This window comes from Clarias gariepinus, chromosome 4 (assembly GCF_024256425.1).
Source record: "Clarias gariepinus isolate MV-2021 ecotype Netherlands chromosome 4, CGAR_prim_01v2, whole genome shotgun sequence".
Classification (NCBI taxonomy): Eukaryota; Metazoa; Chordata; class Actinopteri; order Siluriformes; family Clariidae; genus Clarias; species Clarias gariepinus.
In genome coordinates this window covers 42,928,413-42,951,443 of record NC_071103.1, presented here as the reverse complement: position 1 = coordinate 42,951,443, position 23,031 = coordinate 42,928,413, and the positions used below count along the sequence as shown (strand labels likewise).

At 41.9% G+C, this 23,031-nt stretch overlaps 1 protein-coding gene across 1 annotated transcript in view; it reads right to left on the bottom strand.

The window, feature by feature from the left end:
* Positions 1-23,031, bottom strand: part of LOC128519948 (SH3 and multiple ankyrin repeat domains protein 1) — a 158,400-nt gene that overhangs the window by 40,423 nt on the left and 94,946 nt on the right. Inside the window, exon 15 of the mRNA XM_053493928.1 lies at positions 20,698-20,776. Within this exon, the coding sequence (XP_053349903.1) occupies positions 20,698-20,776 (79 nt within the window). The remainder of the gene's footprint in view (positions 1-20,697; positions 20,777-23,031) is intronic.

The following is a 23,031-nucleotide window of genomic DNA, read 5'->3' as shown; positions in this document are numbered from 1 at the left end:
GCTTACAGAAAGCGGGCATTTAAGGTCACAGTTCTAAAAACGCAGGATACTAAAGAGACTTATCTACCGACTGTGAAAAACACCCAAAGAAGTCCCTGCTCATCTGCGTGAACGTGCATTAGGCATGCTGCAGGGAGGCATGAGGACTGCTGATGTGGCTAGGTCAATAAATTGCCATGTCCGCACTGTGAAACGCCTAAGACAGCACTACAGGTAGACAGGAAGGACAGCTGATCATCCTCGCAGTGGAAGACCACATGTAACAACACCTGCACAGGATCGGTACATCCGAATATCACACCTGCGTGACAGGTACAGGATGGCCACAACAACTGCCCGAGTCACACCAGGAACACACAATCCCTCCATCAGTGCTCAGACTGTCCGCAATAGGCAGTCCATGAGGAGGAGATGCACTGCAGTACTTCAAGCAGCTGGTGGCCACACCAGATACTGACTGGTACTTTTGATTTTGATCGTCCTTCCATTCAGGGACACATTGTGAAACATTTTTAGTTTATGTCTTATGGTGTTGACTCTTGTAGTGTTCATACAAATATAACTTTAGGTTTACTGAAAGTAAAAAACAGTTGAAAGTCAGAGGACGTTTCTTTTTTTGCTGAGTATATATGTGCGGGTAAGAGAGCTAGACCAAATGGAAGGACCCGATACTGGTAAGCTTCAGCCCCGAAAGCAAACCTTAGAAATCTCCTGTGTTGTGGCAATATTTCTATATGAAAGTAAGCATCTTTCAATCGATTGTCACAAATCGGGGGTGCCTGGCTACCAACGCTCTCCTTCTGCGCCTCTCGCCTGGCGAGAATCAGATCTAGTCGAGGCTGGGCGGCCGACGGCCTCGACTTTTGAGCACGGCGTGGAAGAAATTTCCCAAAAGCCTGTTCATATAGCCTAGCCTCTCGAAACCTAGTGGTGATGCAATTAGCAGGAAATTGTAAATCTGGAGCCAGAGGAACAATCTCCTCCTAAACGTCAGCAAGACAAAGGAGCTGATAGTGGACTTTAGTACAAAGCAGGAGAGGAACTACCAGACCCCCATCATCAACAGGAGCCCAGTGGAGAGAGTGGACAGCTTCCGATACCTCGGTGTTCACATCACGCAGGACCTGTCATGGTCCTGTCACATCAGCACCGTGGTTAACCACATACCTACTACGTCAGACGCTTGAGAGACTTTAGACTGCCCTCTAAGGTGCTCAGGAATTTCTACTCCTATACCATAGAGAGCATCCTGACGGGAAACATTACGACCTAGTTTGGAAACAGCACCATGCAGGACAGACGAGCTCTACAGAGGGTGGTGCGATCAGCTGAGTGCATCATCCGCACCAAGCTCCCTGACCTGCACTTGATCTACAGCAAGCGGTGCTGGACCAAGGCCAGGAGGATTGTGAAGGACCTCAGCCATCCCAACAATGGACTGTTTTCTCTGTTGCGCTCTGGGCAGCGATTCCGCTCCCTGAAGGCCAACACTGAGGAGGAGCTTCTTCCCCCAGGCGATAAGGTCTCTCAATCACATCACACCACACAAGAGTAATATCTTTTAAACATTGACACTGACTGGACAATCATGGACACATTCATGCAATACATATTTACATATCTGAAGCCATTGCACATGTTACTTTTCATAAGTCACTTTATACAATACATGTTTATCTGCCATTGCACATGACACTTTGCCCCTTTGACACTTTAAAACATCTTAATGCCACTTTAAAACATTTAAAAAATTTTATATATAAAGTGGTGTGAAAAACTATTTGCCCCCTTCCTGATTTCTTATTCTTTTGCATGTTTGTCACACTTAAATGTTTCTGCTTATCAAAAACCGTTAACTATTAGTCAAAGATAACATAATTGAACACAAAATGTAGTTTTTAAATGATGGTTTTTATTATTTAGGGAGAAAAAAAATCCAAACCTACATGGCCCTGTTGTGAAAAAGTGATTGCCCCCCTTGTTAAAAAATAACTTAACTGTGGTTTATCACACCTGAGTTCAATTTCTGTAGTCTCCCCCAGGCCTGATTACTGCCACAGCCGTTTCAATCAAGAAATCACTTAAATAGGAGCTACCTGACACAGAGAAGTAGTCCAAAAGCACCTCAAAAGCTAGACATCATGCCAAGATCCAAAGAAATTCAGGAACAAATGAGAACAAAAGTAATTGAGATCTATCAGTCTGGTAAAGGTTATAAAGCCATTTCTAAAGCTTTGGGACTCCAGCGAACCACAGTGAGAGCCATTATCCACAAATGGCAAAAACATGGAACAGTGGTGAACCTTCCCAGGAGTGGCCGGCCGACCAAAATTACCCCAAGAGCGCAGAGACAACTCATCCGAGAGGCCACAAAAGACCCCAGGACAACATCTAAAGAAATGCAGGCCTCACTTGCCTCAATTAAGGTCAGTGTTCATGACTCCACCATAAGAAAGAGACTGGGCAAAAACAGCCTGCATGGCAGATTTCCAAGGCGCAAACCACTTTTCAGCAAAAAGAACATTAATGCTCGTCTCAATTTTGCTAAAAAACATCTCAATGATTGCCAAGACTTTTGGGAAAATACCTTGTAGACCGACGAGACAAAAGTTGAACTTTTTGAAAGGTGCGTGTCCCGTTACATCTGGCGTAAAAGTAACACAGCATTTCAGAAAAAGAACATCATACCAACAGTAAAATATGGTGGTGGTAGTGTGATGGTCTGGGGTTGTTTTGCTGCTTCAGGACCTGGAAGGCTTGCTGTGATAGATGGAACCATGAATTCTACTCTCTACCAAAAAATCATGAAGGAGAATGTCCAGCCATCTGTTCGTCAACTCAAGCTGAAGCGATCTTGGGTGCTGCAGCAGGACAATGACCCAAAACACACCAGCAAATCCACCTCTGAATGGCTGAAGAAAAACAAAATGAAGACTTTGGAGTGGCCTAGTCAAAGTCCTGACCTGAATCCTATTGAGATGTTGTGGCATGACCTTAAAAAGGCGGTTTATGCTAGAAAACCCTCAAATAAAGATGAATTATAACAATTCTGCAAAGATGAGTGGGCCGAAATTCCTCCAGAGCGCTGTAAAAGAGTCGTTGCAAGTTATCGCAGACGCTTGATTGCAGTTATTGCTGCTAAGGGTGGCCCAACCAGTTATTAGGTTCAGGGGGCAATTACTTTTTCACACAGGGCCATGTAGGTTTGGATTTTTTTTCTCCCTAAATAATAAAAACCATCAATTAAAAACTGCATTTTGTGTTTACTTGTGTTATCTTTGACTAATAGTTAAATGTGTTTGATGATCAGAAACATTTTGTGTGACAAACATGCAAAAGAATAAGAAATCAGGAAGGGGGCAAATAGTTTTTCACACCACTGTATATTCCCTAGGGATGCACCGAAATGAAAATTCTGGGCCGAAAACGAAAACGAAATTTTTGGATGCACTTGGCTGAAAACCGATACCGAAACCGAAAATGGCTTAATTAAAAAACATGTTTAAAATATTTTCTTTTTGTTTGTATTAAAAAAATGTTGCATATTGCAACTTTGCTGTCCTCATCTGAAACTTTGAAGTGCTTCCAAACCGCCGACATACTCCGTGTTTGATGCGTAATGACAGCGTGAACGAGACGGGAGGATGGGAGAGGCGTGGCGACAATTTCGGCTTTTATTTTCGGCGCTTTCTTACGTTTCGGTCGAAACCGAAAATTTTCGGCGGCCGAAATTACGGTGCATCCCTAATATTCCCCCCATATTCCTATATTCTATATTTTGTGATATTTTTACATGCCCTTATCTGTACAGTTTGTTTATTTTACTAGTTACATTTTTTTTCCTTTGTATTTTATTTCTTTTTATTAATATTTATTCCTTATATATAGTTTTTTAAATTTTCTTTTTAAGGTCACCGGCGGTCGTATAAGCATTTTACTGCATATCGTACTGTGTATGACTGTGTATGTGACAAATAAAATTTGAATTTGATTTAAATTTAAATTTAACAGCATCACCAAATAGGCCGGAGGGTGAGACGGGCATCAAGGAGGAATGTTCGATCCTTATCCTTGATGCCTGTCAGATTTAGCCATAGGTGTCTCTTAGCTGACACCAAGGAGGCCACAAAACGGCCGATAGCATGGGCTGTTTGTTTAGTCGCGCATAGGGACAAATCAGTAGCCCAGCGTAATTCTGTGGATGCTTGTTCATTTACATTATCATCGCACGTGCTCAAATCATTCAGCAGATCAGTCTGGTATGCCTGCAAAACCGTCATGGTGTGCAAGGAAGCGCTGGCCTGACCTGCTGCTTGGAACGCCTTCCCTACCAGGGTAGAAGAAGTTCTACATGGCTTGGAGGGAAGGGTTGGCTTCTTTAATGAGGATGATGTTCCAGGAGAGAGATAGCCCGCAAGCGTCTCTTCTATCTGGGGCATCACCACATAACCTCGTGCTTTTGCATCAACGATATTCGGATAGAACGAAGTCGATGGTTCAAAAATACGGGATGAGAAAGGTTTATTCCAAGAACGAGATAATTCGTTATGGAAGTCATCAAAAAAGAGGAGAGAGCGGCGTTGTGGCACCCTCACCTGGCCAACCGACAGAAATCTGTCGTCTAATTTTGACTGTTTTAGGTGAGCTTGCTCCTGTGGCCAATCAATGTGCAGTTGCTCGATTGTATGTGTTATAACTTAAAGCAACTTCTCATACTCTCTATCATCTTTAGAGGAGCGTTCTGAGGTAGCTACTTCCATTTCTACAGAAGCAAGAGAACGAATCTCTTCCGTACACCTACGAGAAGCACCGAAGTGTAATCCCCAAGAGTGCAGCGTGGTCCCTGAAGAACGCAAGGCGCGCGCGAAGCACCTTCATGGGAAGATCATCACAGTGCACACACTCTCCTCTAAGTCCTTTGAGAGCGTGGCTCTCACCCAAACATTTAAAGCAGAAAATATGTGAATCGCCCTCCGAAAGGAAATTTTTCAGAGACATCTAGCTATAAACTCTGCATAGTTTTATGCTTTTATCTACTTTTAAATGTATTTTAAATGTATTTTATGCTGACACGCACATAATGTCAGTGAAGATAAAGAATCTAAGGAATGTTTCCGGCTCACTCCTGTTTATAACCTGCAGGTGCGTCTCATCAGATGACGTCACCCGGCCGAGGTTATATAAGCCAAAATTTGTCGTGTTTGATAACACACATGCTTCACAACCGGCAACATGACAAGATGTTCCCATAGCGTTTTCACGCAGCATCGAGTGTAGCCTTTGAAAGGGAACTGGAAGCTGAAGTATCTTACCTGGAACAACAACATAAACGGTTGCCAAATCATGATGATTGGATTTTACTGAATAGTGCTAGAGCCAAACTTAACCTAGACTGTACAGAACATACCAAGAAATTATTACTTTACACTAAACAGCGTTACCATAAATTTGGTAATAAGCCCAGTCGCCTCCTGGCCTATCAATTAAAAAAAAAGAGCAGAATGAAAGAACTATAAAAACAATTAGGACATCTGCTGGCAATTCGACTTTTGATCCCCAGGACATCAACACTACTTTTTCTGATTTTTATAGGAATCTTTATACAGCTGAATATTATGGATCAAATGAGGATGTACTTAATTACTTAAATGAGATTTCTTTTCCCAGTATTTCTGATGATGCTACAGTAGGAGCTCATTAAATGCCCCTTTCACCAGGGACGAAATTTGGGATGCCATTCAGTCAATGCCATTCGGTAAAGCTCCTGGCCCAGAGTTTTATAAGCAGTCCTGGCCTGAGCTTTGCCCTATTTTGATGCAGGTGATAAATAATATTTTTGGGATGGATCCTCTGCCTGAATCCTGGTCACTGGCAATTATCAGTCTGATTAAAAGGATAAAGATCCAACAAATTGTTAATCTTATTGCCCAATTAGCCTACCTAATGTGATTATGAAATTATAACCAAGTCCTTAGCTTGACAGCTTAAAATTGTTTTACCCTTCATTGTCAACCCAGACTGATCTGGTTTTGTAAAATCCAGGTATGGCTCAGACAATATTCTAAGCGTTCTAAATATTATAGATCACCTAAATTTCACCAAGGAATCTGCCTTCATTGTATCGTTAGACGCTAAAAAAACATTTGATAGGGTGGAATGGCCTCTTCTTTTTGCAGTCTTAGGGAAAATAAAGTTAGGAAATAATTTTCTCTTTTTTTATAGGTCCTCATTAAGCAGAGGTTGTCGTCAAAGCTGTCCTCTTTCGCCCTTATTATTCTCTTTGGTTATCGAACCGCTGGCGATTGCTGTGAGAACTAACGGTAATATACAGTGGTGTGAAAAACTATTTGCCCCCTTCCTGATTTCTTATTCTTTTGCATGTTTGTCACACTTAAATGTTTCTGCTCATCAAAAACCGTTAAGCACAGTATTAGTCAAAGATAACATAATTGAACACAAAATGCAGTTTTTAAATGAAGGTTTACATTATTAAGGGAGAAAAAAAAAATCCAAATCTACATGGCCCTGTGTGAAAAAGTGATTGCCCCCCTTGTTAAAAAATAACTTAACTGTGGTTTATCACACCTGAGTTCAATTTCTGTAGTCACCCCCAGGCCTGATTACTGCCACACCTGTTTCAATCAAGAAATCACTTAAATAGGAGCTACCTGACACAGAGAAGTAGACCAGAAGCACCTCAAAAGCTAGACATCATGCCAAGATCCAAAGAAATTCAGGAACAAATAAAAACAAAAGTAATTGAGATCTATCAGTCTGGTAAAGGTTATAAAGCCATTTCTAAAGCTTTGGGACTCCAGCGACCCACACTGAGGGCTTTTATCCACAAATGGCAAAAACATGGAACAGTGGTGAACCTAAAGAACTGCAGGCCTCACTTGCCTCAATTAAGGTCAATGTTCACGACTCCACCATAAGAAAGAGACTGGGCAAAAACGGCCTGCATGGCAGATTTCCAAGGCGCAAACCACTTTTAAGCAAAAAGAACATTAAGGCTCGTCTCAATTTTGCTAAAAAACATCTCAATGATTGCCAAGACTTTTGGTAAAAATTCCTTTTGGACCGACGAGACAAAAGTTGAACTTTTTGGAAGGTGCATGTCCCGTTACATCTGGCGTAAAAGTAACACAGCATTTCAGAAAAAGAACATCATACCAACAGTAAAATATGGTGGTGGTAGAGTGATGGTCTGGGGTTGTTTTGCTGCTTCAGGACCTGGAAGGCTTGCTGTGATAGATGGAACCATGAATTCTACTGTCTACCAAAAAATCCTGAAGGAGAATGTCCGGCCATCTGTTCGTCAACTTAAGCTGAAGCGATCTTGGGTGCTGCAGCAGGACAATGACCCGAAACACACCAGCAAATCCACCTCTGAATGGCTGAAGAAAAACAAAATGAAGACTTCGGAGTGGCCTAGTCAAAGTCCTGACCTGAATCCTATTGAGATGTTTTGGCATGACCTTAAAAAGGCGGTTCATGCTAGAAAACCCTCAAATAAAACTGAATTACAACAATTCTGCAAAGATGAGTGGGCCAAAATTCCTCCAGAGTGCTGTAAAAGACTCGTTGCAAGTTATCGCAAACGCTTGATTGCAGTTATTGCTGCTAGGGGTGGCCCAACCAGTTATTAGGTTCAGGGGGCAATTACTTTTTCGCACAGGGCCATGTAGATTTGGATTTTTTTTTTCTCCCTAAATAAACCATCATTTAAAAACTGCATTTTGTGTTTACTTGTGTTATCTTTGACTAATAGTTAAATGTGTTTGATGATCAGAAACATTATGTGTGACAAACATGCAAAAGAATAAGAAATCAGGAAGGGGGCAAATAGTTTTTCACACCACTGTACATGGTATTAAAATAGGTCTGGAGGAACATCATATATCTTTATATGCAGATGATGTTTTATTATATCTTAATTCGTTACCCAATTTCCAATTATACTTTTGGGCTGCTTAAATCAAGCACATGTTAAATTGGTATAATTATAGATTTGAAAATAGAAAAACTCCCTGAGATGGTAATAGGAAGAAACCTTGAGAGAAACCAAACTTAACAGGAAACCCATCCTCATTTGGTTGAAACAGAAAGCAGTAAATGATCTGCATTTATACAGTGTGTATATGCATGATGCATGTGTTTTGGGATTGTGACAAAATCAAAATGTACTTCAAAGAGAGTCACAAAACTGTTCAAAGAATAATTGGAAAGACATTTGCTTTATCCCCAAAAGTCTAATTGTACAGTGGAACTGTGTCTTGACTGTAATAGAGAATGTGTATTGAATTTCTGTATATATTTGGCCTAAAAATGTATATTATTACTATGGTCAACTGCTCAGATACCTTTGGTCAATATGTGGTTAAGTCAGGTGACCACACTTATAACTTGCACTAAAAATCTGAAGTGTTCTGGCGAATTTGGTCCCCTCCCTGGGACTTTTTTGAGAGTCCTCATTGACTATGCCTTCCTAAACTTGGTTTGTGATTTGTTTCTATTTTTGTCTTTGCATTTAAGCATTTATAGCCATTAGAATGTGCTACAAAATTTCGCCTGTTGTAGAGATACCTGTACCACTGCTTTTGTTTTGTTAAAAAGTTTAATAATAAAAAAAGAAATTAACATTATTTGGGTACATTTTATTTCAAGCCCTCTTTTTGGTAAATGTGTAACAGGCTCCATCTGATGCCTGTTTCTAGAGAGCTACACCTCAGAAATGCAGTTCAGCACCATCTGTTAAAAAATAAACAAATACTGCAGGTGTGTCTCATGTCCTGTACTGCACCTGGATTTTTTTTATTTTTATTTTTTTTAGCATTTAGTAGCATCCAGCTCTGTTTGCTGTAAATGCTCTAATGTGTTGTATGAATATAAAGTTTACATTAAAATCCAGTTTCGTTTAAAAAGCAAATTCCATCAGTCACCTTTCCTTTGGTAAGAATGGGGTCAGGGCACTAATACAACAATTCACCTAGGGCACTAACAGACCAAAAAACACAAGGTGGATGAAAATGAATGAAAAGTGTCTCTAAGCTCCTGGCTCTGTCACTGGCTGCTGATGTCCAAACACCTTTCACCCCACACTACACTACTAGACCTCTGTTCAGGTTTCTTTTCTACACATCGTGTATGTGTTTATGAGAAGGTTCCACTCATTCATGTTCTCTGGACAAAGAGAAGTTCCCTAAACCCCAGCAAAAGTTTAGTTGTTGATGCTAAGTGTAATTAGTGGGTATTTTCAGTTGTGTGTAGCTCCTGACATTCCTATCTCCTCCCCAGTTACACTACCTCAACATTTTCTGTATAAACATCTTGTTTCCCCCTTATGGACTGCTGTGAGGATCCACATAAAATATGTACTAAAGTAGTTATAATGAGTTACATAAACATGATGGGAAATACTTTTATGCTGTATGTTTTATTGACTTGTTTATCAAACATTTATTTATGATCCAGCTCTCAGTTTAACTGAATAAAATAAATAACAGACAAAATTTACACAGGCAAAGTAATTTACCTCTTAAGAAAATATTTAATCTTTTAGAGCACAGTCCTACTAAGCTCTCCACTTTGGTCAAAAGTGTTGATTAGTTCTCTATAACAGCAGCTCTGACAGTAGGTTTATATTAATGTGCTTGTTCTAATACGTTATTGTTTCCATAGTGACGGCTCATTCACAAGGACATGTATAGTGCACATTCCACATCAATAGTTTAATGCTAACATCATCAAAAAGAATAAAAGCATTTTTCTTTTTTTTATTTACTTGGGCAGTAATCAATCAATGTTTATTTCTTCAAACAGATGCTAGAACAGATCTCTTTCAAATGGTTAAGATGTTGCCTTCATAAAACAAAATATTTAAAAAAATTATACCACTTTATTTCTTATGTCATGCTACAATGCATCTGAGAAGGCATACTATTTAAAGACAAGATCTACTATTTTTTTTTTGCATAGCGTGCCTTAACTATATGGTAGATGTGTATGGTAGATATGGCTCAATAAGGTTAAGTTCAATAACATAGGGAAAAAATGTAAAAAAAAAAAAAAAATTGTAAATCAAATGTACTCTACCAACTGGTTGAGTATAACAATAAAAGTTTTTTTTTTTTCATTGTTTAAATAATGAGATTTACTGCAGATAAATAGTATGAGCATTTGTTCCTGAAAAAAAAAAAAAAAAAAACTTAATCATTGACAAATTACTGTGGGTTAAGAAATAACTGATCGGGGCATGTCATGGGGAACTTTGGGCTAATAATAGTAACTACTTACTGTACATATGGCTTATTAAATAAACATATAATGCACAGCCAGAACAGGTTTTGTGATATTTACCCATCACTCAGCTTGGTGGTTTTTAATTAGGATTTTCCAGCAGCTCTTGGATTGTTTCTACTGTGTACTGTACAGTTACTGAGTGAAGTGTTCTGTAAGAGAGAAGTAAAGCTGCATTGGTGGCTGAGTTCTGCAGCACTGAGCAGGATTCAGAGTATTTAATCATTTAAACATACTGGTTCACACAAACAATTCGCATATCCCATCTGGTTAGAATGAGCAAGAGCCTCCAAAACCAGTTGGACATTCCTATAACATAATCAAGGTCCTGATAAAAACCAATGTGCTCTTTCAAACACCACTATGACCATCCAATAACAACCCTTATCATCCAAACATTACTGTAATCTTCCGAAGACTACTATGACCCTCCAAAGACAACTCTAAATCCCCCACTGTGGTTCTCATAACACAATCCTTATCGTCCAAACACAAACTCAACTGTGATCCTGAAACCTAGAACTGTGTGCAAATTAATAAAACCTTTAATAGTAGATTGAATTAACTGAATGTGAATGGCAAGCTGATCCATCTAATCAATTAATATTACAACTTTCAACAATGTTAAATGATCTAAAAAAAAACATAACATAACAGCTTTTACACAAAATAGAAACCATACATGTTTTGAAAACTGGAAAGTGGCATACTGTAGATAAAAGCTGATAACATTATATAAGACATGACATTTAAGCACACAAAAACAAATGTTAGACAGCATTTCAGTGTTTATTAAATACTTTCAGTTTGTTTTAATACTTCTATAGCTGCTCCAGACAATTAAAACAAAAACATCAGTGCTACTAAATAGAAAATCGTAATTTACAAAATCTAACTAAATTTAAATTCAAATAAAAGTTTAGCCTGTACTCTCAGCTCTACTGCAAACACTAGCATGATCCTCCAAACACAAGCAAGATGATTCAAACATTTTTATTCATTATTCAATGGATAACTTCCAGTGAATAATATAGACCTAAAGATCAAACTCTCCTAAAATCAACAATGACCCTGATGCTCATACTGAAGATATTTTTAACACACTCAATATCGGTGGCCTTGATAGTATACACCTGTGTCTAATCAGTAGCATATACATGCACTGTCACTGTCATTCAGATAAGAATGGGTTCCTTTTTGAGCCTAGACATCCCTGGGAGCTTCTCCTTGTTACCAGCACCTTTGGCTAGCTTATTTGGAATAAACCTAAATCTTTATGATATTCCAGAACAACAGGAAATGATTATGCAGAGCATCGGGTAAACAATATTTCAGTACCACAGGTTAAAGAAATTACAGAACTAAAAGTTAAGAACATTCCAGAACTACAAATTAATAATTTTGCAGAGCACATGTTAACAATCCTCCAGAAGTACGTTAGCAATACTCCAGAAGAACATGTTAGCATAATCCAAAAGTACAGGTTAGCAGTATTCCAGAAATACAGAATAATGATATCGCAGATATTTGTAGTAAATACAAAAAGTATTCCAGATTCCTATTTAAAGCAGGACCAAAGTTACATATAGGTTTAACAATACTCCAGGCATTTTTCCTTGATTTTTTGCTAATTAAGTCAGAGCCAGTTCCCATGGAGAGACACATACAGAGGATGTACACGCCTGAACTGACAGATGTCCTGATTGATGAATTTCACTCCCAGTGTCTCCATGAGAGCGCAGCCAGTTTTGCTCTCTTGCACCCCTGGCAAGGTATGGATCTGCCATGAACTTGTGGTCTACAGATGATAGAGTGACCACCTTTTTGTTGCACCGCTCGGGAGCATAGAGCATGTCCCTAACTCTCAGAGATACTAATCAGGTTCAGGTGATAATCAGAGATTCAGATTAGGAATGTTCCAGGAGTGCATTATAGCAATATCACAGAAATGCACAGTGGTGAAATTTAGAAGTTCAGGTTATTGATATCGCAGAGTTACAGGACAACATTACTCTCCTGCCACAGGTTAGAGAAATTATAAAATTACTAATTAACACTATTTCAGAATACTCATGAGCAGTTAAAGATTATTCCAGGGCTAAACGATAAGGACAGTGCAAAGCTACAGGTTCACAACATTTCAGGAAATATTCCAGATGTCCCTCTTTTACTAACAAGTCACAACCACTAAAAATACGGAGCTGCACGTTAGCAACATTACAGAGCAACAATTTAGCTTCTTAGCTTGCACACACACACACACACACACACACACACACACACACACACACACACAGCTATGACTTATAAAAAATGACAGAAAATACACGTATAGGGCATAAAGAAGACAAGAAAATACAGTAGAATCAAGCGGTAACACACACACACACACACTCACACTCACGTAAGCCATTAGCTTTTGTCATTCAAACAATCCATAATGTCTTACAAGCATGCATTCATCGCTCCCTCCCGGCTTTTCTGCTTCTCTCCCTCTCTCTCTCTCTCTCACTCTCACTTGTTCTCTCCCTCCCTCTCTCTCTCCCACTCCCTCATTCTCGTTCTCTCTCTCTCTCTCTCTCTCTGCTGCAGAGATGGAGAAAGAAACGAGTGTGTACCTGTAAATGAACCAAACGCTGCGGTTTCTGGGGCCGACTGAAGGCCAGGAGGAGGAGAGGGAGAGAGGAAGAGATATATCTCTCTCTTTGTATCCCCCCATCGCCATTCCTCCCCCTCCCCTCTCTCCTCCTCTTCTTCTCCTCCCCCTGTCTGTTCACACACATAAAGAGAGAGAGAGAGAGAATTCAGACACTGCGACAGGGCGCAAATGAGAAAAAGGAGGGAGGGGGAAATTAGGTGAAAAGAGAGATAGAAAGCAAAAGAGTGATTGAAAGATGGGAAAAGGAAAAAGAGAGAAACTGAGAAAATGAATTGTGTGTGTGAGGAAGAAAAGAACAAATAAGAGCTGTGTTTATAGTCGATTAATGTACAATATCACACACTCACGCACACAAACACACAATCTCACACCCACAGAGAAAGGTTAATCAAGACTGACTCATTTTTCTTGGATGCACTTGTTCTCTCTCTCACTCTCGCTCTTTCTTTCACACACACACACACACACACACACACACAACTACCTTACATATTAATTTCTGTCTGGCACTGCATTTGTGCTAACAATCCTGACAGGTGTGTAACTTATAAGCACGTGCGCGCGCGCACACACACACACACACACACACACACAACTGGAGAATAAACAAAGATTAAATAAAGATAAAAAAAAAATCAGGTTTGAAATCAGTTTCATCAGTTCCTTGTAAACACACAGTGAGTTATCGTCATAGAAACGGATCTCACAGTGTGCTTCATGAATAAATTAGTCGAAGCACCACTTTGACACACACTTTATTATTATACACACGCTCATACATCTATCACACATATGCGTACACACACATTGCTTTTAATGTGGTGTAGTGTCCTTCACTGCACTTCTTTTGATTGCTTAATCTGAAATTTCTGCTATCACCCAGCACACTAGGGGTGCTGTTTTACAATAACGTTAAAAAACTACATAAAAATGTAGTGTTATCCTTGTAAAAACTCTACTGCTATAAATATCCATAAAATAACATATGAAATATATTTTTCAAGTTGTCATAAAACTGATGAGGAATACACAGTACGATATGCAGTGAAATGCTTAGACAACTGCTCGTGACCTAAGAATAAAAGAATATGAATAAGAATAGGAAATAAATATGAAAATTAAAATAAAGGGTAAGTTTAACTAGGGAAGTTCAAGTTCAAGTAGGCTTTATTGTCATTACAACCATATACAGTTAGTACACTGTGAAACGAAACAACGTTCCTCCAGGACCAAGGTGCTACATGCAACATAAATTTACAACATAAATTAACAGAGACACTAAACTAGCTAACCAAGAGGCCTAGTTAACTGGCTAGCAGAGACAGGACAGAGAGACCTAACATAAATTACAACATAAATTAACAAAAACTAACTAGCTAAGTATAACATTTTTACAGACAACATAAAGTGCACGTGCAAATGTGCAAACAAGAGCAACAACAAAGTGACAGTGCGCAACCACGACATAACAGAACATAAAATATGGTGTTGAGGTAGTGGGTAAACGTAAACATTCTTTAAAAACAGCAGCAAGAATTGAGAAATTAGTGCAAAAAGTAGTCCAGTCATGATCATTGTGCAAAAGATAAACAGTGAAGCATTTACAGGTTGGTGTGTACGATAATTTGGTGGTGTAGGTCAGTGTGTCTGCACTTGTGTTGATTAGTCAGTCCAGTCCCAATATTTTGAGGTAGTTGAGTTAAGCTGTGTGCTAATGTTTGTGTGCGTTTATGTGTGTGTGTGTGTGTGTATCAGTCCAGTCCTTTTTTGTCGAGGAGACGGATGGCTTGTGGAAAAAAATTGTTGCACAGTCTGGATGTGTGTGCCCGAATGCTTCGGTACCTTTTTCCAGATGGCAGGTACCTTTTTCGGCACCTTTTTCCAGATGTGAAGTGTGTGTGAGAGGGGTGTGTCCGATCAGCCACAATGCTGGTGCCTTTGCGGATGCAGCGTGTGGTGTAGATGTCTTCAATAGAGGGGAGAGAGACCCCGATGATCTTCTCCGCTGTCCTCACTATCCGCTGTAGGGTTTTAGGGTCCGATATGGCACAATTCCCAAACCAGACAGTGATGCAGCCGCTCAGGATGCTCTCGATAGTTCCTCTATAGAAGGTGGTCAGGATCGGTGATGGAAGCTGGGCCTTCCTCAGTCTTCTCAGAAAGAGGAGACGTTGTTGGGCTTTCTTGTGTAGGGAGCTGGTGTTGAGGGACCAGCTGAGGTCCTTCTCTAGGTGGACACCCAGGAATTTGGTGTTTTTCGACGATTCTCACAGAGGAGCCGTTGATGATCAGCGGAGAATGGTCGCCTCGTGTCCTCCTAAAGTCAACAATCATCTGCTTTGTCTTGTCAACATTTAGAGACAGGTTGTTGTCTTTAAACCAGTCCGTTAGCCTCTGCACTTCCTCTCTGTACGCTGACATGTCGTTCTTGCTAATGAGACCCACCACGGTCGTGTCATCAGCGAACTTAATGATGTGGTTCAAACTGTGTGTTGCTACACAGTCGTGAGTCAGCGGTGTGAACAGCAGGGGACTGAGCACACAGCCTTGTGGGGCCCTAGTGCTTAGTGTGGTGGTGCTGGAGGTGCAGTTTCCGATCAGTACTGACTGAGGCCCACCGGTCAGAAAGTCCAGGATCCAGTTGCAGAGGGAGGTGTTCAGGCCCAACAGGTTCAGCTTCCCAATCAGTTGTTGGGGGATGATAGTGTTGAATGCTGAGCTGAAATCTATGTACAGCATTCGAACATATGTGTTCTTCTTGTCCAAATGTGTGAGGGCAAGATGTAGTGTAGTGGAGATGGCGTCGTCCATTGAGCAGTTAGGACGGTATGCAGATTGCAATGGGTCCAGTGAGGAGGGCAGCAGGGTCTTGATGTGTCTCATGACGAGCTGCTTAAAGCACTTCATGATGGTGGGTGTGAGTGCAACGGGACGGTAGTTATTGAGACAGAACACAGTAGACTTCTTGGGCACGGGGACGATGGTGGTGGCCTTGAAGCACGTGGGAACAACGGCGCTGCTTAGAGAGATGTTGAAGATGTCGGTGAGAACATCTGCCAGCTGTTAAGCACATTCTCGGGGCACTCTGCCTGGGATGTTGTCTGGTCCAGCAGCTGTACGTGGGTTGACTCTGTGTAGAGTTTTCCTCACCTCAGCTGTAGTGAGACACAGCACCTGGTCGTTCGGAGGAGGGGTGGTCTTTCTCGCCGCCACGTCGTTCTGCCTGTCAAACCGAGCATAGAAGTTGTTCAGCGCATCTGGGAGGGAGCCTTCACTGTCACAGGCAGGTGATGTCGTCCTGTAGTTTGTGATGGCTTGTAAGCCCTGCCACATGTGCCGTGTGTTGCCGCTGTCCCTAAAGTGATTGTGGATTCTCTGGGCGTGTGCGCACTTTGCCTCTCTGATGGCCCGAGAAAGTTTGGCCCTTGCTGTTCTGAGGGCCACCTTGTCTCCTGCTTTGAAGGCAGAGTCTCTGGTCCTCAAAAGTGCACGCACTTCCGCAGTAATCCACGGTTTCTGGTTGGGTCGTGAGATGATGCTCTTGGAGACAGTGACGTCATCGGTGCACTTGTTAATGTAGCTGGTCACTGATGACGTGTACTCCTCCAAGTCAGTGAAGTCGCCGTAAGTTGCAGTCTCCCTAAACATGTTCCAGTCAGTGCTCTCGAAACAGTCCTGAAGAGCAGAGATGGCTCCTGCTGGCCAGGTTTTCACCAGCTTCAGAACCGGTTTTGAATGCCTGACGAATGGTCTGTATGCTGGAATTAGCATAACAGAGATGTGGTCTGAGTAGCCGAGGTGGGGGCGGGGCTCTGCCTGATATGTGCCGCTGATGTTTGTGTAAACAAGATCCAGCGTGTTTTTCCCTCTCATTGAAAAGTCCACATACTGATGGAATCTAGGAAACACTGACTTAAGATTTGCATGGTTGAAATCTCCAGCAACAATAAACAGTTCATCCGGGTCTGTGTTTTGCAGTTCACTGATCTTTGTATACAGTTCCCATAGCGCTTCCTTAGCATTAGCGCTAGGTGGAATGTACACTCCGATAATGAAAACAGTGGTGAATTCCCGTGGTAAATAAAAAGGTCTGCATCTAACAATCACAAACTCCACTAGCAATAAGCAATAACTAGAAACTAGCACAGAGTTCTTGCACCATTTCATGTTGATGTATACACATAAGCCGCCACCACGAGTCTTACCGCACAGAGCTGCATTTCTGTCGGGGCGAAACGAGGCTAGCCCGTCTAGCTGAATAGCGGCGTCCGGTACTCTGTCGCTGAGCCATGTCTCCATGAAAACAAAGACACAGCAGTCTCTAACCTCACGCTGTGTAGCCTGCTGGAGTCGGATGTAGTCCAGTTTATTGTCCAGGGAGCAGACGTTAGATAAGATGATGGACGGGAGAGCCGGCCGGCTGGGGTTTGTTTTTAGCCTAGCACAGACTCCCGCCCGCTTGCCGCGCTTCCGCTTCCTCGCGCACCGCTTCCGATGACCCTTCCTCCGGCCTCCGGCATCAGGCAACGCTGAGGCTTCGAGGCCTGGTTCACGCAGCAAGCCGAGGACGCGTAGCTTTTCCCGCAGCTCATCGTGGATATCATTAACCGGGTTATTTAGGTTAAAAAGTGTCTGGCTGTTGTATGTACAGACACCAGTTGCGAAAATATCCATACACATAGAAAAATAAACGCGCTACACACAAAACGTAAATAACGTAGCACCATTTCGCTCTGGAGCGGCCGCGGCGTGCTACTGCCGCGCCGCCATCTTGGATCCAAATCCCAGAATGTCCAGTGTGTGTGTAAAAACCAAATGTGTGGGTCAATACTGTGTGGTGGTTTGATTGTGATTGAGAGACCGTATTGCCTGCGGGAAAAAGCTCCTCCTCAGTCTCTCTGTGTTGGCCTTCAGGGAGCAGAATTGCTTTCCTGACTTCAACAAAGAGAACAGTCCATTGTTGGGATGGCTGAGGTCCTTCACGATTTTCCTGGCCTTGGTCCAGCACCGCCTGCTGTAGATTGAGTGCAGGTCATGGAGCTTTGTGCGGTTGAGATGTTTCCCGTCAGGATGCTCTCTATGGTGCAGGAGTAAAAGTTCCTGAGCACCTTGGAGGGCAGTCGGAAGTCTCTCAAGCGTCTGAGGTGGTAGAGACACTGTCGGGCCTTTTTCACCACGGTGTTGATGTGACAGGACCATGACAGGTCCTGCGTGATGTGAACACAGAGGTAGTTGAAGCTGTCCACTCTCTCCACTGAGCTCTCGTTGATGACAGGGGTCTGGTAGTTCCTCTCCTGCTTGGTGCTAAAGTCCACTATCAACTCCTTTGTCTTACTGATGTTTAGAAGGAGGTTGTTCCTCTGGCACCAGTTCTCCAGATTCCTAATCTCCTTCAGGTAGGCCGTCTCGTTGTGATCAGGCCCACCACGACGGTGTAGTCATCAAACTTAATGATGGTGGTGGAGCTGGTAGTGGCCACACAGTCATATGTGTACAAAGAGTACAGCAGGGGGCTCAGAACACAACCCTGGGGGGCTCCAGTGCTGAGAGTGATGGAGGCTGAGCATGTCCGCCCATCCTTACTGCCTGTGGTCTGCCAGTTAGGAAGTTGGAGATCCACTGACACATAGATAAGCCCCCAGGTGTCCAGTCCCAGGAGTCCCAGGTGCTCCAGCTTGGTGGTGAGTGTGAAGGGAATTATGGTATTAAATGCAGAGCTGTAGTCGATGAAGAGCATTTTAACATAATTCCGCCTTCTAGTGTCCAAGTGAGTAAGTGATGTGTGGAGGAGATGAGAGATGGCATCGTCTGTGGAACGATTTGGATGGTAAGCGAACTGTAGTGGGTCCAGTGTGTCGGGTAGTAAAGAAATGATGAAGTCTCTGACCAGGCGTTCAAAGCAATTTATCACTACTGAGGTGAGGGCTACAGGGCGATAGTCATTGAGAGAAGCAGGATGAGGTTTCTTCGGGACAGGAACAATGATGGACTCTTTGAAGCATGTGGGGATCACCGACTGAGATAAAGAGATGTTGAATATCTCAGTGAACACAGGTGCTAGCTGGTCTGCGCAGGCTCTGAGAATACGGCCTGAGATGCCGTCTGGTCCTGCTGCTTTCCTGGTGTTTACTCTCTTGAAGGCTTTTTTTACGTCATGCTCGGTGTTGATGAACGCGTTTCCGGTGCTGGCAGTGTCTTTCTCTCTGCAGCTGTTAGCATCGCTAGCGTCTTTAGCTGCAGCCTCAAAGCGAGCATAGAAGGGGTTTAGCTTGTCTGCCAGAGTCGCATCCGCGTTCGTCATACCGGTTGTTGGTGTTTTATAGTCCATTATTGCCCTTAATCCCTGCCACAGGCTCCTAGAGTCACTCTGTTGAAGCTGTGACTCTAGTTTCCTCCCGTAGCGCTGCTTCGCCTCTTTTACCGCTTTCCGGATGTTGTATGACGCTGCCTTGTATGGTTCCATGTCCCCCAACGTGAGTCCCGTGTTGTAGGCAGCGGTGCGACATCTCAAAGCGTCGTGGATGGTTTTATCCACCAACGGCTTCTGGTTGGGAAACGTTCTAATAGTCTTTTTCTCCACGGTATTATCCGCTAGTTTCCCAATGAATCCCACAACTGCTTCCGTAAACACGCTGACGTCATCAAAGCTGTTCCTAAACATGTCCCAGTCTGCGTCATCGAGTGCGTCCTGTAACGCGGCCACCGATTGGTCCGTCCAGCGCGAGACCTCCCTTTGAACCGGAACTTCCTGTTTCAGTTTTTGTTTGTATTTTGGCATGAGGAAGATGGCGGCGTGGTCAGATTTACCAAATAGAGGGCGAGATTGTGCCTTGTAGCCGTCCTTGACCGTTGTATAGCAGTGGTCCAGTGTCCTTTCACCCCTGGTGGGGCAGGTGATATGCTGATAAAAGTTCGGCACTGCGCATTTGAGGTTGGCACTATTAAAGTCCCCCGCTAAAACACCGTCCCCGTGTTGTGTTTGGTGCTGTGTGAGTGCCTCATGCAGCTCGTACAAGGCAGTGTCCGTGTCCGCTTGTGGTGGAATATAAACGGCGCTGATTATGACCGATGTAAACTCCCGAGGTAGATAAAAAGGACGACACATGACGGACAGTAGTTCCAGGTTTGGTGTGCAGGAGCGTGTGAGAGGAACAACGCTCGCGCTGTTTCACCAGCTGCTGTTCACCATTAAACACACGCTACCTCCCCTTGACTTCCCAGAGTCTCGTGCCCTGTCCATGCGGTAAACCGAGAAGAACTTGGCCGGCTGGATGGCGTGGTTCGGCACGGCTGGGTTCAGCCATGTCTCGGTGAAGCAGAGGAGATTGCAGTCCCGAATGTCTCTCTGGAATTTTATCCTGGCCCTGAGGTCATCGAGCTTGTTCGCGTCGCGGTGCGCACGTGCTCTCAGCCTGTTCCTGACGCCGGCTCGTTTCCCTCGTGGCCGCCGCTTCGTGTTGCGTCCTTTGTTGTCCCTCAGGATCTCGCTCGGATCCGGAGTTAAAACATCAAATTGTGAGTACATTGTATACCAATAGAAACAAGAGTGTCTCTATTATAACTAATGTACTTCATGGAGGTGTAAATTAAACTAAAAAACAAAAACTAAGAAAAGGTGGTCGGAGCAATCGTGACGGCAGCCAACCTCACCGGCGCCATCTTGGATCACAATGTCAAAATGTCACTTTGATATCACTAATAAGCAGCCAATCACCTACAAGCTGGTTTGTATACCTTACCTGGGTATCTCTAGTCCATCATAAGTTCCCACAGTGTAATGGCGAAATAGCTTCCTCTTGGCCTTTTCACTGCGACTCTCTGAAACACACACACACACACACACGTTAGTGTTTTACAAATGGGCTAGTTTTCCAGTGACAATGTGCAAAATGGGTGACCTTAATAACCTGGCGTTAGACATGCTTATTGATAATTTCCATATGGCTGTGCCAGTGTTCTGACATCCTGTGGACTGAAACAAACACTCCATTACAGGAATCAAAATAAATAACAAAGAGAAAAGCTACAGCTGAATTTTACTGGTGTGAAATAAAGTGACACACCATTTATCAGAACCAGGACATTTTGCCTGGTACCAACCCATCTCAATTTTAAAACAACAAACCTCTATCTCTAATCTCTAATATTTAGTTTGAGCGCATTAAGCTTTTATTACACACACACTATGGTATCCAGTTTATGTGTAAAAATTATTTCTTATGCTCCCAAAACCAAAACAATCAAAAATTAATCTAAATGGTCAGATTGTCCAATTGTCCAACAATGTCATTTGAACACATTTCTTCTGTCCATATGAGGATTCAGCAATATTCTTCCAGGGTTTAATAATGTGTTAGACAGTTCTTATTCCAATACCAGTTATTATAATGTATTCTTCGCTTAATTCAGACCAATAGACCCTTCTAAAAGGCGGTGCAAACAATTAAATAATTTACATGTATAAGTTACGTTCAAGTCATGGCTAAAACACTGGCCACCCAGGAACTTCTTTGATGACCCTTTCCTTTAATGGAAAGATCAACCTGGTTTGATCTGTTTCTACAGAAACATGAAGAACCTCACACTGTTCTAACCTCTGAGAAGCAAGATTAAACCAACCAGCCCAAGGAGACAATGAAACCTCCATGTACATAGACACAAAGGAGAGACTGGAAAATTTTGTGTTCAGTTATTCCACACAATCAAAAGTCCCACTTTGATTTTGATACCCATTATGTACATCATTAGGGAGATATCTTAGTTAGAACCTAGTTGTAGACCAAGGAGTAATATAAAGCTAGAAAAAGACAACAGCAATAGGTATAACAAAATAAGGTGATTTTTGGCACCAGATTCCACACTCATCCCCTTGGGAACACTTTTACTCTTGTCTTTTGAATGGGTTTTCTGTAGACAAAACACTTGTTCTTTATTGGGATAGCAACAAAAAGGATCAAAATAATTTCATGTTGTTCTGTTTGTCTGAACACATAAAAATGAGCCTGTAAAACTATCAAAAACATACATTGTCACAAAGCAACTTTACAGTAATCCAGATATGCAGAGAATATTTATAAATTATAAAAAATAAAATTTAGTCAAGAGGCAGTGCTGGTGAGAAAAACTCCCTGAGATGATATGAAGAAACCTTGAGACAAACCAGACTTAAATGGGAACCCATCCTCATCAGGATGACACCACGTTTACAACTGAATACTACTAAACTACAAAGTCCCCCCCACCACCCCCGCCAAAAAAAAAGGAACCTCTTCCCAGTTGTGTTGGACTAATGTCACTAAGTTATTAACCAAGTTAACCCAGTGTAAGTATGTAAACTTTAAAGCACTTTTTGTAAGTCGCTCTGGATAAGAGCGTCTGACAAATGCCTAAATGTAAATGTATTAAAATTAATTTAATTTCCTGATAGTAGGCTGTCTGATAATGTTAACTATGTGAATGTCCTGAATCGTGAATATGCCAACATATCTTATTTAAAACATAAAAATGTGTCGACGTTGAGCACCATCAAAAGTGCATTACTTTATATATTAAGTAAATATTCTTATATAAACATGACGTGCTTCTGGCTTTTTATAATAATAATCATTATGTTTTTTGCTCTTTGTGTCAAGCACTAAATAATTATTTCATCCATTATTTGGAAATAAAAGCTGGAATGTGATTGTAAAGTTATGACTGAAATAGCTGTTCTTTGCCATGCGAAAACCCGTGGCTCGTACTTTCACTTTACAAAAAACAGCGTTTTGATCAAAAGGCTGATAAATGCGTGCGATTTATCAATAAAAAAAAATAAATAGGCTACTCGCTAGTAACGCTGCCTTTTCCAACACGACAGCTCACTCCAATGTAAGCCGATTTAAGTAATGATATAACATATTTGCTGTGTAGTTTATTAATGTAATCCCTCTCCTCACCTTTTATGAAGGTGTGAAGTTATCAAACCGGTTTCACGAATGGGGGAAATGGCAGAATTAAGTGGTTTAAAACGAATTAACAAGACCAAGCAGACGTCTCTGCCTAAAATGTATTTCACCAGAAAAACATAAAATAGA